General features: G+C 48.3%; 1 protein-coding gene across 1 annotated transcript in view; it reads left to right on the forward strand.

Moving 5' to 3' along the window:
* Window positions 1–13178, forward strand: part of TRIM9 (tripartite motif containing 9) — a 116372-nt gene that overhangs the window by 80503 nt on the left and 22691 nt on the right. The window contains exons 8-11 of the mRNA XM_061612829.1: window positions 2273–2461; window positions 7475–7498; window positions 9590–9893; window positions 11081–11243. Coding sequence (XP_061468813.1) covers window positions 2273–2461; window positions 7475–7498; window positions 9590–9893; window positions 11081–11243 — 680 coding nt within the window. The remainder of the gene's footprint in view (window positions 1–2272; window positions 2462–7474; window positions 7499–9589; window positions 9894–11080; window positions 11244–13178) is intronic.

Consider the following 13178-nt stretch of genomic DNA (forward strand, 5'->3'; position numbering starts at 1 on the left):
ACTATTCTGAAGGAGATCATAGAATCATAGAAGAGTTGGAAGGGGCCTTTAAGGCCATCAAGTCCAACCCCCTGCTCAATGCAGGAATCCAAATCAAAGCATTCCTGACAGATGGCTGTCCAGCTGCCTCTTGAATGCCTCCACAGAGGGATCAGCAGTAAGGAATACAGAGGGCTGAGCTGGTAATCCTAAAATATTAGAGGACCCTGGATAGCTCCCAGGGCAGCAAGCATTGCTCCAGTGGCACTCCCCCCAAGTAAGAGCTGATGATAGCCACAATCCTGCCTCTCATATAAGATGGCAAAGAATTTAAAGGGGCAGCACTGTGTCTTGGAGACGTGAACTGTTGCACCATTGCTTGTTGGCTAGCTCAGTTGGTTAGAGGGCACTGTTAATAATGCCAAGGTTGCACATTTGATCCCTGTGTAGGGCAAAGATTCCTTTTGAAAGCCAGGGTGGTGTAGAGTGTTGGACCCGGTAGACCAGGGTTCAAATCCTCACTCAGCCATGAAGTTCACTGGGTGACCTTGGGCCAGTCACTACCTCTCAGCCTAACCTACCTCACAGGGTTGTTGTGGGGATTAAATGAGGAAGAGAAGAGCCACATATGCCACCTGGAGCTTCTTGGAGAAACAGTGGGATATAAATGCAATAAATAAATAACATTGAATGGCTGTATATGGTGCTGTTTGCTTTCTCCAGTGGGAACCTTGAAGAGAGCAAACAGCCCTAGGCAGTTGCTGGACTGATTCAAACTCCTTACTCAAAAGATCTCAAGACTGCAGTTCCACTCCCGGGGATGGAATATAACCATCTTCTCCTCCTCCATCTCCTCCTCCTCCTGATCAGGGAATTTGAAAAAAGGGGGGCAGCAGCAAAAGGGTTGAAAATGTCAGCACAGGACTGCAGGCTGACTCTCCACACGGAGTGGCTGGGAGCGCAACTTCAGATGCACTGGAGCCAGAGTCGAAAGCGAGCCCTAGAAGAGAGTCTTCAGGAGATTACAGGAAGTGCAGGCAGTGCAACCCAGCAACCAATTTATGCATTCAAGCATAAGCCGAAGTCAGAGCCAGGGGGAGATTGAAGTGAGGATGCAGGTGGGAAGAAGGTCAGACAGGTGGCTTGTGGTTGAGCACAGTGTTATGGACACCAGCTGGATATTATGTGTGAAGGAATTAGTGAGGGGGAGTCATCATTCTTTGGTGTCCATGACTCACTGAATGACCCAAGAGTTGTTCCCCCATCCCCACCGGTCCTCTACCCCATCCTGGGTTGCCCCTCTTGGATAAAGCTGTGCAGGAATGTTTTGTTACTTCAGCGCAATGAGGGCTAGAAAATTGTTCTGCTAGTAAAACGGCAACAGAAAGCTGATGCCAGCTTGTTCACATTTTTGTCACCAGAGAATTACATGCAGTCCCCCTGCAGTGGCTACAACAAGCTTGTGGGATTTATTCAGCGACTATGCAAAATCCCCCCGCCCCCAGTATCTTTAACATGCAGATTGCAATATCAATTCCAGTAGCCTTTTATGGGAATATCTAAAGCAGAGGTGGCTACCTTTGGCCCTGCAGGTGTGTCTGGATTACAGCTCCCATCATTCCTGGCCATGCTGGCTGGGGCTGATAAGAGCTGGAATCCAACAGCATCTTGGAGGGGGCACCAGGTTAGTCATCCCTGATCGAAAGGGAAATGGTAAGCACGGATTCTGGAGTCAAGAAGGTCTCAGATCCTGTATCCAGCGGAGACTAGTGGCTCCATGTCAGTGGGGCAGTGAGTCTGCTCCAGGATTCAGCCTGAACTTTTAAGGGGCTGTCCAAGGTGCTGAAAGCCTATATTTCACCCACCCCCATGACTCACTGGCATTCAGAATAAGGTATTCAAGTTGGACGTGTTGAAACAACATTGTTCTGTTGCATTTTTTTCTGTCAAAGCCTACTCCTTGGACCTGGGGAAAGACAGTTTTGTGGGAGAAACAGAAGGTTTCCCCCTATGCCAGTTATTGTCTCTTGCAGCTTTTAAAAGCAGGCTCATGTAGTTAATTCTGCACAAGAAGGGAGAGGTGTTTGCTGTGTCAGTAAAACAGTAACTAAGAACTGAGGTTCCGCAATGGGGGGCCATAGTCCCATGTGTTCTTCGGAGTGGCATGCTCCACCTGTACCCCCCCATTTGCATTTGCACAGGTAAGGGCTTTGGCGCCTTGCTGGACTCACCTCTCAGGTAACAGCATTCAAACGGAGCTCTGACCTTGAGTTTGCCTTGATCTTACATTTAGACTCCGAACCCGAGGAGCAGGCCCTGACATTCCCCGTGCCTTTGGAAAGGCTGCAGCTGCGTAGATCCAGCCCCTTCTCTTCCACCCTTAACCTGCAAAACAGCTTTCCGGGGAGATCCTACTTTGAGCTCAGATCTTCGTCCCACCAAATGAGCTTGCACTCTTCTTTACAATCTCTGAATTCGGCCGGTGGGTGAACTCAGCGTGCCTGGTGTTGCTCTTGAGCTCTGCTTCTGGACGTCTCCCCCCATCTTTGTTTTGGGGTTCAGTTTTTGTTTTGTTGCCGTTTTGCTTTTTTGCTTTCTCCCCCCCTTTTTTGTCCCCTCCTCCCTTCTCCACCCCATCCCCACCCCTCGCCCATGACATCCGTGTGAAATGGGATTCACTGTTCTATGTTGTCAGTGGCCGACTTTCCACTGTGGAGGAAACTCTGAGGATGTAGACATGGTGTCTGACTTGTTCGTTTCTGTGTAACAAGTTTGACCTGCACTGGCAAGCAAGCCCAGGTAGCCCCAGGGAGGCAACTGCTGGCCCCCTGCCCTCTTTATCATGGACCCGCAGTCAGCAGGGTTGCCTTTGATGCAGTGAAGAAGAAAAATGTCACAGAACTACAAAGTACAAATAGCATTTAGAAGATGGTTTTTAAAAATCGCTAGATTACTAGATATATTGGTGAACTTCAAGATACAACTCGAGACTATTACACAGCTGTTGCCAACTGGGTGCTCTCCAGATGTTTTGGGCTACATGCTCCCATGAGCCCCGGGATCGTATGGCCATGCTGGCTGTGGCTGACGGGAGTTGTAGTCCAAAACATCTGGAAAGCACCAGGATGGCTAAGGGTGGTATACCAGAAGAGGCAGAACTAATCATATATGTATTAACGTCTGGGAGGTACTGTGTCCTCCTGTCCTGTAGGGGGTGCCCTCATGCAACAAGTCCAGCCTCACCTCGATTGTGCAGGGGGCGTAAATGGGCTTGAGGTCAAATTGTTCTCCTCTTCCCGCTCCAGACACGTTACAGTTCTCTACTGCTTTCTCCTTCTTCCGTAGACATATGTGACTGCCATTAACATCTGTGGAAGAGGCTTTTCGAGTGAGCCCTGGAAAGTCAGTGGCACCGTTTCCTTGATGCTGTGTCCACCAGTGTCTGGGGCAGGTGTTGCCCCCAGCTTGACTATGGCTGTGATTGCCTCTTCCAGACTTTCTCCCACAGATCTCAATGGGGGCCATCTAGTCTTACAGGCAAAATACAGGCGCATTTCACTAAGGGTCGATGCAGGCCAGATTCTCAAAACTGTTGAAGGAATCCTGACAGAAACTTTTCAGTGGATTTGTCCATGTTGAATGTCCAAACTGAGACGCAACACATCCTGATTTATCCCTTCCAGCTGCACACAATGAATTTCCAGGGTGTGTTTGGTCAGAACCTAGACACCTGCATTCTTCTCCTTCCATAGCCATGGCCAACGGTCAGGGATGATGGGAGTTGTAGTCCCAACAACATCTGGAGGGCACCATGTCATCTGTCCATGGCATAACATATCAGGAAGAAAGTGGGGGCCGGAAATCTTCCCACTAACAGGCTCACCTTCCACAGGCACAGAGTTTTTGGTGCCAGAGGTGGGCTAGCCAATGTGGTGTGCAACGCACATCAGACCTAGTGAGTGTGGCCATTGGTCAGGGACCCATAGGACCTGTAGTCCAACAACATCTGAGGGGACCCTTGGCTATCCCTGCTGTAGGAGAACATTCAAGTTTGGTGTTGCAAGGGCTACAGTCCTGGGTGGACGGCATTCTACATGCCTTTGCGGGGGGAGAGGGCATGTACTTTGGCCAAAACACTCTAACCAGGGGACCAAGCTGGCCAAGGCTCATGGAATCAGCTGCACATGTCCACCTTTATGCCTTTAGCAAGAGGGCAGCCAGCTAGGAGAAACAGTCTAGAATGTTCTGCACCCATGGGCTGAAATCACAGCCCTTCACGTGCTTCTGTGTTTTGCGACGATAGAATTAATTCCTGTGCCAAAGCCTCAGGTGGCATTAACGCTCGCCCACCCCATCTCTCTGCAGACACCACCAACCCTTCCATCTGCACAATAATCAACATGTTCACCTTTCTGTTTTTGCTTTTGGGGGGGGGGATTCTCCTGTCGCTACAAGCTTACGCCGGTGTAACCCCATTGGCATCTGCCTGACACCAACGTAAACTGAAGGAGAATAGCCCTAATATGGATTATTTTCCCTGTCCACCCCATAATTTGGAATGAGGATTGACGCAGTGTTTCAGTTGCTGGGCTACACCGAGGGGCCACACATGCACGCACCCTGGCCTTTGTTATATTTCTTCCATCGTGCTTTTATGGGTTTCACATCACACTGCTTTTATGCGACTGGCTTTTGACATAAACCATTCTTGAATGTTTTTTGATCTTGTGTCCAGTGTACTAACAGTTAATGACTCTGCCTGCTTCCTTGTGTTCGGAGTTTGTGCCTTTGGAGTAAATTGGTCTTACACTGGGGATGAAATGTGAGGGGCGGGGATTTGAGTGTTGGAGAAAGGGAGGAGGGAGAAATTTGATTCAGTTCACATTTCAAGGTGAACCTACATAATTTGCACTTTCTGAAAGAATCCGTGAACCGAAACACAACCATTCTTTAAAATCCACGCTCCTCTGAATTTTGCAATGTAGTTCTCCAGCCGAGTAATATAAGCAAAAATGCATCTAAGAGCATATAAAAATGCATTATATTAGAGGATGTTGCTTTGCAAAAATGTGTATATTAGGCAAAATTGCATACAAAAATATATATTAGGCAAAATTGCTTACCAAAAATGTGTATTAGACAAAATTGCATACAAAAATGTGTATTAGACAATTGCTTACCAAAAAATGTGTATTAGACAAAATTGCTTACAAGAAATGTGTATATTAGGAGAAATTTGCATGAAAATGCTGATGGATTTTCATGAGGACCTTTTTTAAAATCATCATCGTCACAAATTGATGTGGAAATGTAGAAAACCAGACTTACGAGTGGAAAAATGAGGAACTGAGCAAAACTGAAAGTGATAAATCCCCCCCCCCAAGATGGAGATGGAGCGGAGGCCTCCTCCTTGCCCCTGCAATTGGCGTATTTTACTTCTCTTGGGATTGTGTAAGGAGACGTTGATTAATGGGAGAGTGCCAGAACTGTGAAGATCACAATTTCCTAAGTTTGCACAAGTCCAGATTCATTTCAAAAGCCTTTGCTAAACTCCGCATCATGACGGCAGTGCATTTCTCGCATTAGTGTTCAAATTCTGCCACCAGAATTTTAGTCTCAGATTTATGCAAACTGAATGATGCATCCTTTCTTTTGCATCGATTAATCTGTTCCCACTTTGGGGAGAATAGGAAAGGAAGGGAGGAAATCCAGATAGAATTCTCAGGCTACCAAACTCTATTTTATGCTGAGAACATAATGACAGCCCTGCTGGATTAGGCTACATTTCCACCGAGTGCGCTGTTTCCAACAGTGGCTGATACCAGATGCTTTTGGGAGGCCTTCAGAGCACCACGTGCAGGCAACAGCCCTTCTCTGTCATTGTGTTTCCCCCAGCAACTGGTATCCTAGCGTACACTGTCTCTGATGATGGAGGCTACATTCACACGACTAATAGCTGGCTGTAGACCTCTCCATGGGTATGTCTTAAAGCTCTCTGAATCTGCTGTCAATCAGTTTCAGTGGCACCAGGCCTGAGTTCTAGCCTGGTACCCTCCAGATATTTTGGACTCCCATCAGCCCCAGTCAGCACAGCTGTTGATGGAGTCCAAAACATCTGGAGACCACCAGGTTGGCAAAGGCTGTAGCGTGATGTGCTCGTGGGATAAGCCTGCAGAATACACACGGCTCTGCTTTGATTGTGGGCCTTCTGCTTTCTGAGTGAATCAGGCCAGTCCCTCCCGGCGCCTGAAAGGGCTTCAGCTGCATTACATCCGCTGCCTGAGTCCGGTTTGTCCTTCCTTGGTGTCGACGTGTGAAATGTAGTATCTCTTTATAGGTTTTGAGACTCAGTCAGGACCTTTCTCCCAACTCGGCAAGTATATTTCCTTCCACTTTCAGTGACATTTGTTTTGGTCACTCGTTTTAACCCTCAACTTCCTTGTTTGTTTCTGACAAAGAGAGAGACACACCCCTCCCCATGTTTAATCCAAGAAGATGTCTGGTCTGGTCTGTCCTATTCCCAACCTTGTTTGTAATGACTTTGAAGGGTGGGGACAGGGTGACATTTTCAAAATGAGAAACAGCCGTTTTCAGCTGGAGCTGGAAGCCACAAGGACTGATATCTCACTCACTGCCTTAGGCTGTGTACACACCACATTTAAAGCACATGACTTTCCCCAAAGAATCCTGGGAATTGTAGTTTTACCCTGCACAGAGCTACAATTCCCAGCACCCTTAACAAACTACAGCTCCCAGATTCTGGGGAGACATCCTGTGCTTTAGATCCTTGTGGGCTTCCCATGGGAATTCTGGTTGGCCAGCTGGGAGTTTGTAGTCCAAAACATCCAGGGGGGCACCAGATGGGGGATGGCTGGTTTAGAGAGTGTGGCTGGCCCGGCCCAGCCCTCCACCCCTCGGCCTTTGAACCCAGGTCTCTCTGGTCTAAGTAAAGCCACCCTAAGCATCAGGTCACACTGGCTCAAGGGGTGTACTGGAGCCTCTGAATATGCTCAGAAGGGATTGATGGATTGAGTTACTGAAAGCGGCCCCAAAGTCCTAGCTTGGATCCAGCCCTTATAAAAAGTAGAACTTAGATCTGCTTACATATTTTTTTAATAGGGTGGGAAATGTTCGTTTCTGTTTGGTTTCTGACTGTGTTGTGGCAAGGCAGGTGAGCTAAAAACACCCCCCCAAAGAAACACACTGACATCTTGCAGAAATAGGAAGTCCTTTCCTCTCTGTCTGCCCAGCAATGTGGTCTTCGGTGTGCATTATGTATACCTATGCAGGATTTCTGTTGATGCCAAATTGAGATACCAGCTTTGGCTGGCAGGGCGGGGTGCAGGGAGAAATTGGGATAAGAGGATGCAGTCAACAGGCAAATACACAAGCAAAAGGCATAATAAAGCCACAGTCAGAGTGGTCCTTCTCTGTATATAAATGACAATGTTGCTTATCTCTTCCCCTTCATGCCTCTCACTTGGAATGACAACAGTTGATATTAAAAAACTGGTAGCAGGTACGCAACCCTTGGGTGCATGGGGCAAAGTTAAAACATCCGCATCAGCCACAACAATTTGTGTGTGTCTGGTTTTCTAAATCTGTGTGGCATGCGTGTTATGAACAAGGTGATGTCTGTACGGATTCCGGTCAACACGTCAAAATCATGCTGGTGGAATTGGCCCAGGGGTCCCCAGCAGCATTCGCATGGGCGCCTTTGTGTTCCTGTGTGTTGGATCAATGTGCTCTGGGCCGGCCCTGCCATTAGGGAGAGTGAGACATCACCCTTTCTGCGGGAGATGCCTTGGGGCAGTAGCCCCCATCTCTTCCTCTTGAACTCCCCACCCATTCACCTCTGTTGCCGCACAGCTGTCCTAATTTGGACTGCTGCCTCAGGTGCAGGGCGGATGGCTATCCCATCACCAGTGTTGAAGTAGAAGTCAACTACCAGTCCAGTCGGTGCCTGGGGGCAGAATGGGGAAGGAGCCCCATCTTGTCCTTTGCCCTGGACAGCAAAATGTCTTGTTCCGGCCCTGAATATGCTGCACGTCCTCCCTGGGAAAATCCATTTCATGCGACATGCAAGCCCTCTTGCTACTGCACCTCTGCAGAGTGGCAGAGAGGCCGCGTTGCAATGGCTGATGGAAGTTGTAGTCCAAAACATCTGGAGGGCACCAGGTTGGCAGAGCTTGCACTACTGCAACCTTGATATGCTCAGAAGGCCAGATGTTGCTCCAGGTACCAAATTCTGGATGTGCACAGCCAGGTGTGTGGAACGTACACAGCTGCGTGAGGGGTTTTTTCGGAGTGACTTTCCATTGTTGATGGTCCATACGGACGCACAGCAGTCTTAAGGCCGTGAGGTTTTTGTTTCTGAACCCTTTCAACTCATCACCCATTCAAAGTCTTGCAGGGTCAGAAGATATTTACTGTCCTTCTTGGCGCCACCTAAACTTCAAAGTGTCGCTGCTTCCTTTCCTGTCAAAATATAACCAGGCTGAGAACTGGTGCAAAGCCTTTCCACCTGAAATTCAAATTGTAATCTGTGGTCTGCAGACACACCTTTTGCTGCTGAAAAACAGAACTCACCCCCCCCCGATGTAAATTGAAATGTTGATTTATGCACTTCAATCAGGCCCGGGTGCCACGTGCAGCTTTTCAGGCCATCCAAGCTAGCCCTTGGGGCTCTCCCCAGCCACACCCTCTCTCCTGAGGTGACCCCCCTCATTGGCCCCCCTCATTGAATCTTATTGCCTGACTCAATGCATCCTTGAACTCTGATCGTCCCCTTTGCTTGTCTGCACAGAGAAGGGTCTGAGACTGTGGGTAGAAACTAGCCTACTCTGCAAAGGTAAAATGTACATGGTTGCCCCACCCATTTTACCACTGGCCCTGCCCACCGCAGGCATATAGCCCACCTTCCTCAGGTTGTCCAGAAAGAAACAGGGCCCTCCTTCCCCACCCCGGCCTTAAAGGCTCTGTTCCAGCTATGTGTACTTGCATGGGGTCTTGGGCTGACTGCAGGCCCCTCTTCTGAAAACCTGCCTACACTGATGGAAATCCCAGAAGCAGAGGATCATCAGCTATGCTGCTGTTCACACATGCTAGTTCCCCTGCGCCCTTAGGAGTCAATCGCACAATATGTAGCCAGGCTTTCCATCGCTTCCAGTCCACTCCAGCTGTTCCATTCACTGAGGCTCCAAGCCATGTAGCAGGGACTGCTCTGAACAGGGGTTTCCTTGGACCCCTCTCGTTGAGCCAGGAGTGGGGGACCTCCAGCCCTCCAGATGTTGCTGAACTTCAACTCCCATCATACCTGGCCATTGGCCATGCTTGCTGGGGCTGAAGGGTGCTGCAGTTCAGCAACATCTGCAGGGCCAAAGGTTCCCCTCTGCTGAATAAGGCAACCCAGTCCATGTCTGTCTGCACCTCCGTTTGAATCTGTCCTAGAAGCATTCGGAGAAAGGACTTTGTGTCACGGCCTTAGACCAAATGGCAACTCTGCTCCCCCTGCATGGCCGCATGCAACGCCTTTTGTGCCTCTGTTTGCTGAGGACGGCCCTTTCATTTCGTTCCACTGGTAACCGCTCGCCCCTTGGGTCTCCTGCAGTGGCCTGGTTTTCATTCGACCCCAACACCGCCCACTCCGACGTCATCTTCTCCAACGACAACCTGACTGTCACCTGCAACAGCTACGATGACCGCGTCGTGCTGGGCAAAACAGGCTTCTCGAAAGGGCTCCACTACTGGGAGCTGTCCATCGACCGCTACGACAACCACCCAGACCCGGCCTTCGGGGTTGCCCGTCTGGATGTCCTCAAGGATGTCATGCTGGGGAAAGACGAAAAGGCTTGGGCCATGTACGTGGACAACAACCGGAGCTGGTTCATGCACAACAATTCACACACCAACCGGTACGTGGCCTCTCTCTCTCTCTCTCTGACTGTCGAAAGATTCAGGACAGACAAAAGAAAGTGGATAGTTAAACGATGGGATTCACTCCCGCATTGATGCAGTGATGGCCTGGATGGCTTTTAAAGATGATGAGACAAGTTCATGGAGGATAGGGCTAGCAATGGGTACTAGCCCCGATGGGCTATGTAGTCCCTCCACTGTCCCAGGCACTGGGAATCACAAGTGAAGCGAGTGCTTTTGGCTCAAGTCCTGCTTGTGGGCTTCACAGAAGAGGTATCTGGCTGGCTACTGTGAGAACAGGCTGACAGACTAGAAGGGCCATTGGTCTGATCCAGCAGGACTCTTATGTCCAGTATGGTAGCGGCAAATTCAGAAGTGCAGGTCCCTTCATAATAGTCACAGCCACACCGCGCATAGCCACGCCCCCTCCATCATGAACTTGCTTGCTCTACATAATTGTCTCCATACTCTTCACTCCTTCCTGTGCAAAACTTCTCCCACAACAACAGACATCCCTAGGAGCCAATCAGCATGAATGGGAGTGTGTTAGCCACTGAGAAGAGCCTCCTTTCACTCTGATTGGCTCCAATCAGTAGGAAAGGACAAGGAAGCCAATCAGCATAAAAGAGGAGTGTGTTAGCCACTGAGAAGACTCTTCTCAGTGGCTAACACACTGCCCTTTCATGTTGATTGGCTCATAGGATACTGGATACATAGGGACTCTGCTGGGACCTACCTGCCAAAAATGTAAGAGGTCTACGACCCCCCAAGACCCTGCACAACTACACCCCTGCTTATGCTCTCTTCCCCCCCCCTTGTGCACCTGAGATCTTTTAAACAAGAATTGCTGGGAATGAACATGGTACCTTCAGCATACAAAACGTGCTCTATTACTAAGAGGGCAACCCCGTGTATGCTGTAATAAGCTGTTTTAGTCAGGCTAAAGCTAGCTTTATACCACCAGATGGAATCCTTTGGCTCCCATATTGAATTGGGAGTTGCAATACCAGTTGTGGCCACCTGCAGTGGTAGCACTATAGAGCAACAGCTCCTCACTCCTTTCTCCTATGTGGGTAAAGAGGAAGGTACCTTGGCCCCACTGCTAGAGTCTCCGGTTCAAGGACCCTTAGTGTCTTTAAGGATGTGCTCATCATAAGGGCCTATCATTGGCTTTCTTTCTCGACAGGACCGAAGGAGGCATCACCAAAGGGGCCACCGTAGGCATCTTGCTTGATCTAACCAGGAGGACCTTGACCTTCTCCATCAATGAGGACCAGCAGGGACCAGTGGCCTTTGAGAACCTGGAGGGCGTGTTCTTCCCTGCTGTCAGTCTGAACAGGAATGTGCAAGTAAGGACTGGGAAGGAATTTGGGCTGCTGGGAAGAGAGGCTGCTGGGAGGCTTCAAGGAGGTGGTCCTGGGGGGGCAGTGCAGAATGGGAGGAACAGAATGCAGAGTGGCAGGTCAAAAAAATGGTGAGAGCAGCTACGGATCCACAAATGCCAATGCAGCCCCTCCCCCCGCACACACCCCTACCAGGTTCGAGGCAGCCTTGGGTAAAGTGTCCTCTGATTGGTCCTCTCTCACCTCAGTGAGCCCTAGTGGGCTTGCCTAGTGGCAGGAAAGGCTGCAGTTGCACTGCTCTAAGGAACACTGGGTGGCTGGCTCTAGCCACCATTTAAATTTTCCCATCATGCTCTGGAGTGATGCTACATTGCGAGCATTGTAAGAAATTCAAAGGATGACTAGACCCAGCAGTCTGATGCCGCTCAGAGTGGCAGGCTGAGGAGGAAGGAGCATGTAACGGAAGGAACAGGGCAGGCCCTCCTGGGGTAGCTGGACCCCAGCAACTGCCCAAGGATGCCGGGTGCTGAGGCTGGCCTTGTGATCAAGTAAGTGGGAGCCTTCTTGTGACAGCACTGCCTGTGCACCACCTCTGAACAGCAGGGCTGTGTGAGGGGGCATCCTCTGTGGCTGCCCACATGGAAGCTAAAATCCAAGCTTGAGCACCTGGAAGGGAAAAGCATCTTTCTATTCATGCTAGCTTGGAAGGGTGATGGCCAGCGCAGTGTGCTCTAGAAAGGGCCTTGAATTCCACAAGCTGTGTTGATCATGCAAAATTTGTAATCATTTCCTAAAGACGTATTAGGAGAGGGGTTACTGCAGCCTTCACCAGCCTGGAGCTCTCCAGCTGTTTTGGACTACAACTCCCATCAGCCCCAGCTGGCTGGAGGGCCCAAGTTGGCAAAGGCTGCCATAAGGACTAGAAGCTTGCTTTTTAAAAAAGACAGAAAAGAAAGCTATTCAGGCTGCTAAATTTAGTACTCACAATCCATTTGGTACTCGAAATCATGACATAGTATAGCTCAAGAAAGGCATTCTGGACAGTGGGGACACCATGATGCTGGTGATAATATCACCCTCTTTAAAAAAAAATCCCCCCATTTGTACAAGTCCCCTCATGTTGCTACTCATAAGTGGGGCAGTGAAATAGGGGTGGTGTCAGTGTTCAGCTCCAGCCCTAGTTTTGTGATCCTGTAGAGCAGGCTTTCCCAGCCTTGGGATCCCCAGATGTTGATGGACTACAATCCCGGCCATTCTTTTTTTTTTTTTCAATAATTTTTATTCAGATTTTCATAAAACATACAAGACGAAATCATAAAACATTCAAAGACAAAAAACAAAATCAAAAATAGTTAAACAAAAAAAAAAAAGAAAAAAAAAACAAAAAAAAAAATAAAGAGTAAAATATTGACTTCCCATTTGTCAAAGATCAAATCAGTTATAAGTCTATAATATATAACAATCCTGTCTCTTAAGTCATATTATAAAATCACTTTCCTCCAGTAGTTATCTTACTTAATCATCAAATCTCATAAACATTACTTTATTCTTTCCACAAAAAGTCAAAGAGAGGTTTCAATTCTTTAAGAAATATATCTATCAATTTTTTTTTTCCAGATAAGCATATCGATTAATCCATCTCATTACTAATTATGATAATCTTATTGTCATAACCATAGTCAAAATAAACATTTCAATTAATCCATCACATCAGAATCTGTTAGGTTCAGTAATTTCAGTAGCCATTGTTCTATTATCCCTATTAGTTCCATTTTCCATCTTCCATCTTCAGTAGTCTTGTTAAGTCCAGTAATTTCAATATCCAATCTTCCATTATCAGTATTCCATAATAATCTTGCTGTCAAAGCCATAGTCATATAGTAAGAGTCTGATGGGAATTACCTCTATCCCAAATATTTTCTTGCCATCCATTCTGAGTAG

Source organism: Rhineura floridana, chromosome 2, assembly GCF_030035675.1.
Source record: "Rhineura floridana isolate rRhiFlo1 chromosome 2, rRhiFlo1.hap2, whole genome shotgun sequence".
Taxonomy (NCBI): domain Eukaryota; kingdom Metazoa; phylum Chordata; class Lepidosauria; order Squamata; family Rhineuridae; genus Rhineura; species Rhineura floridana.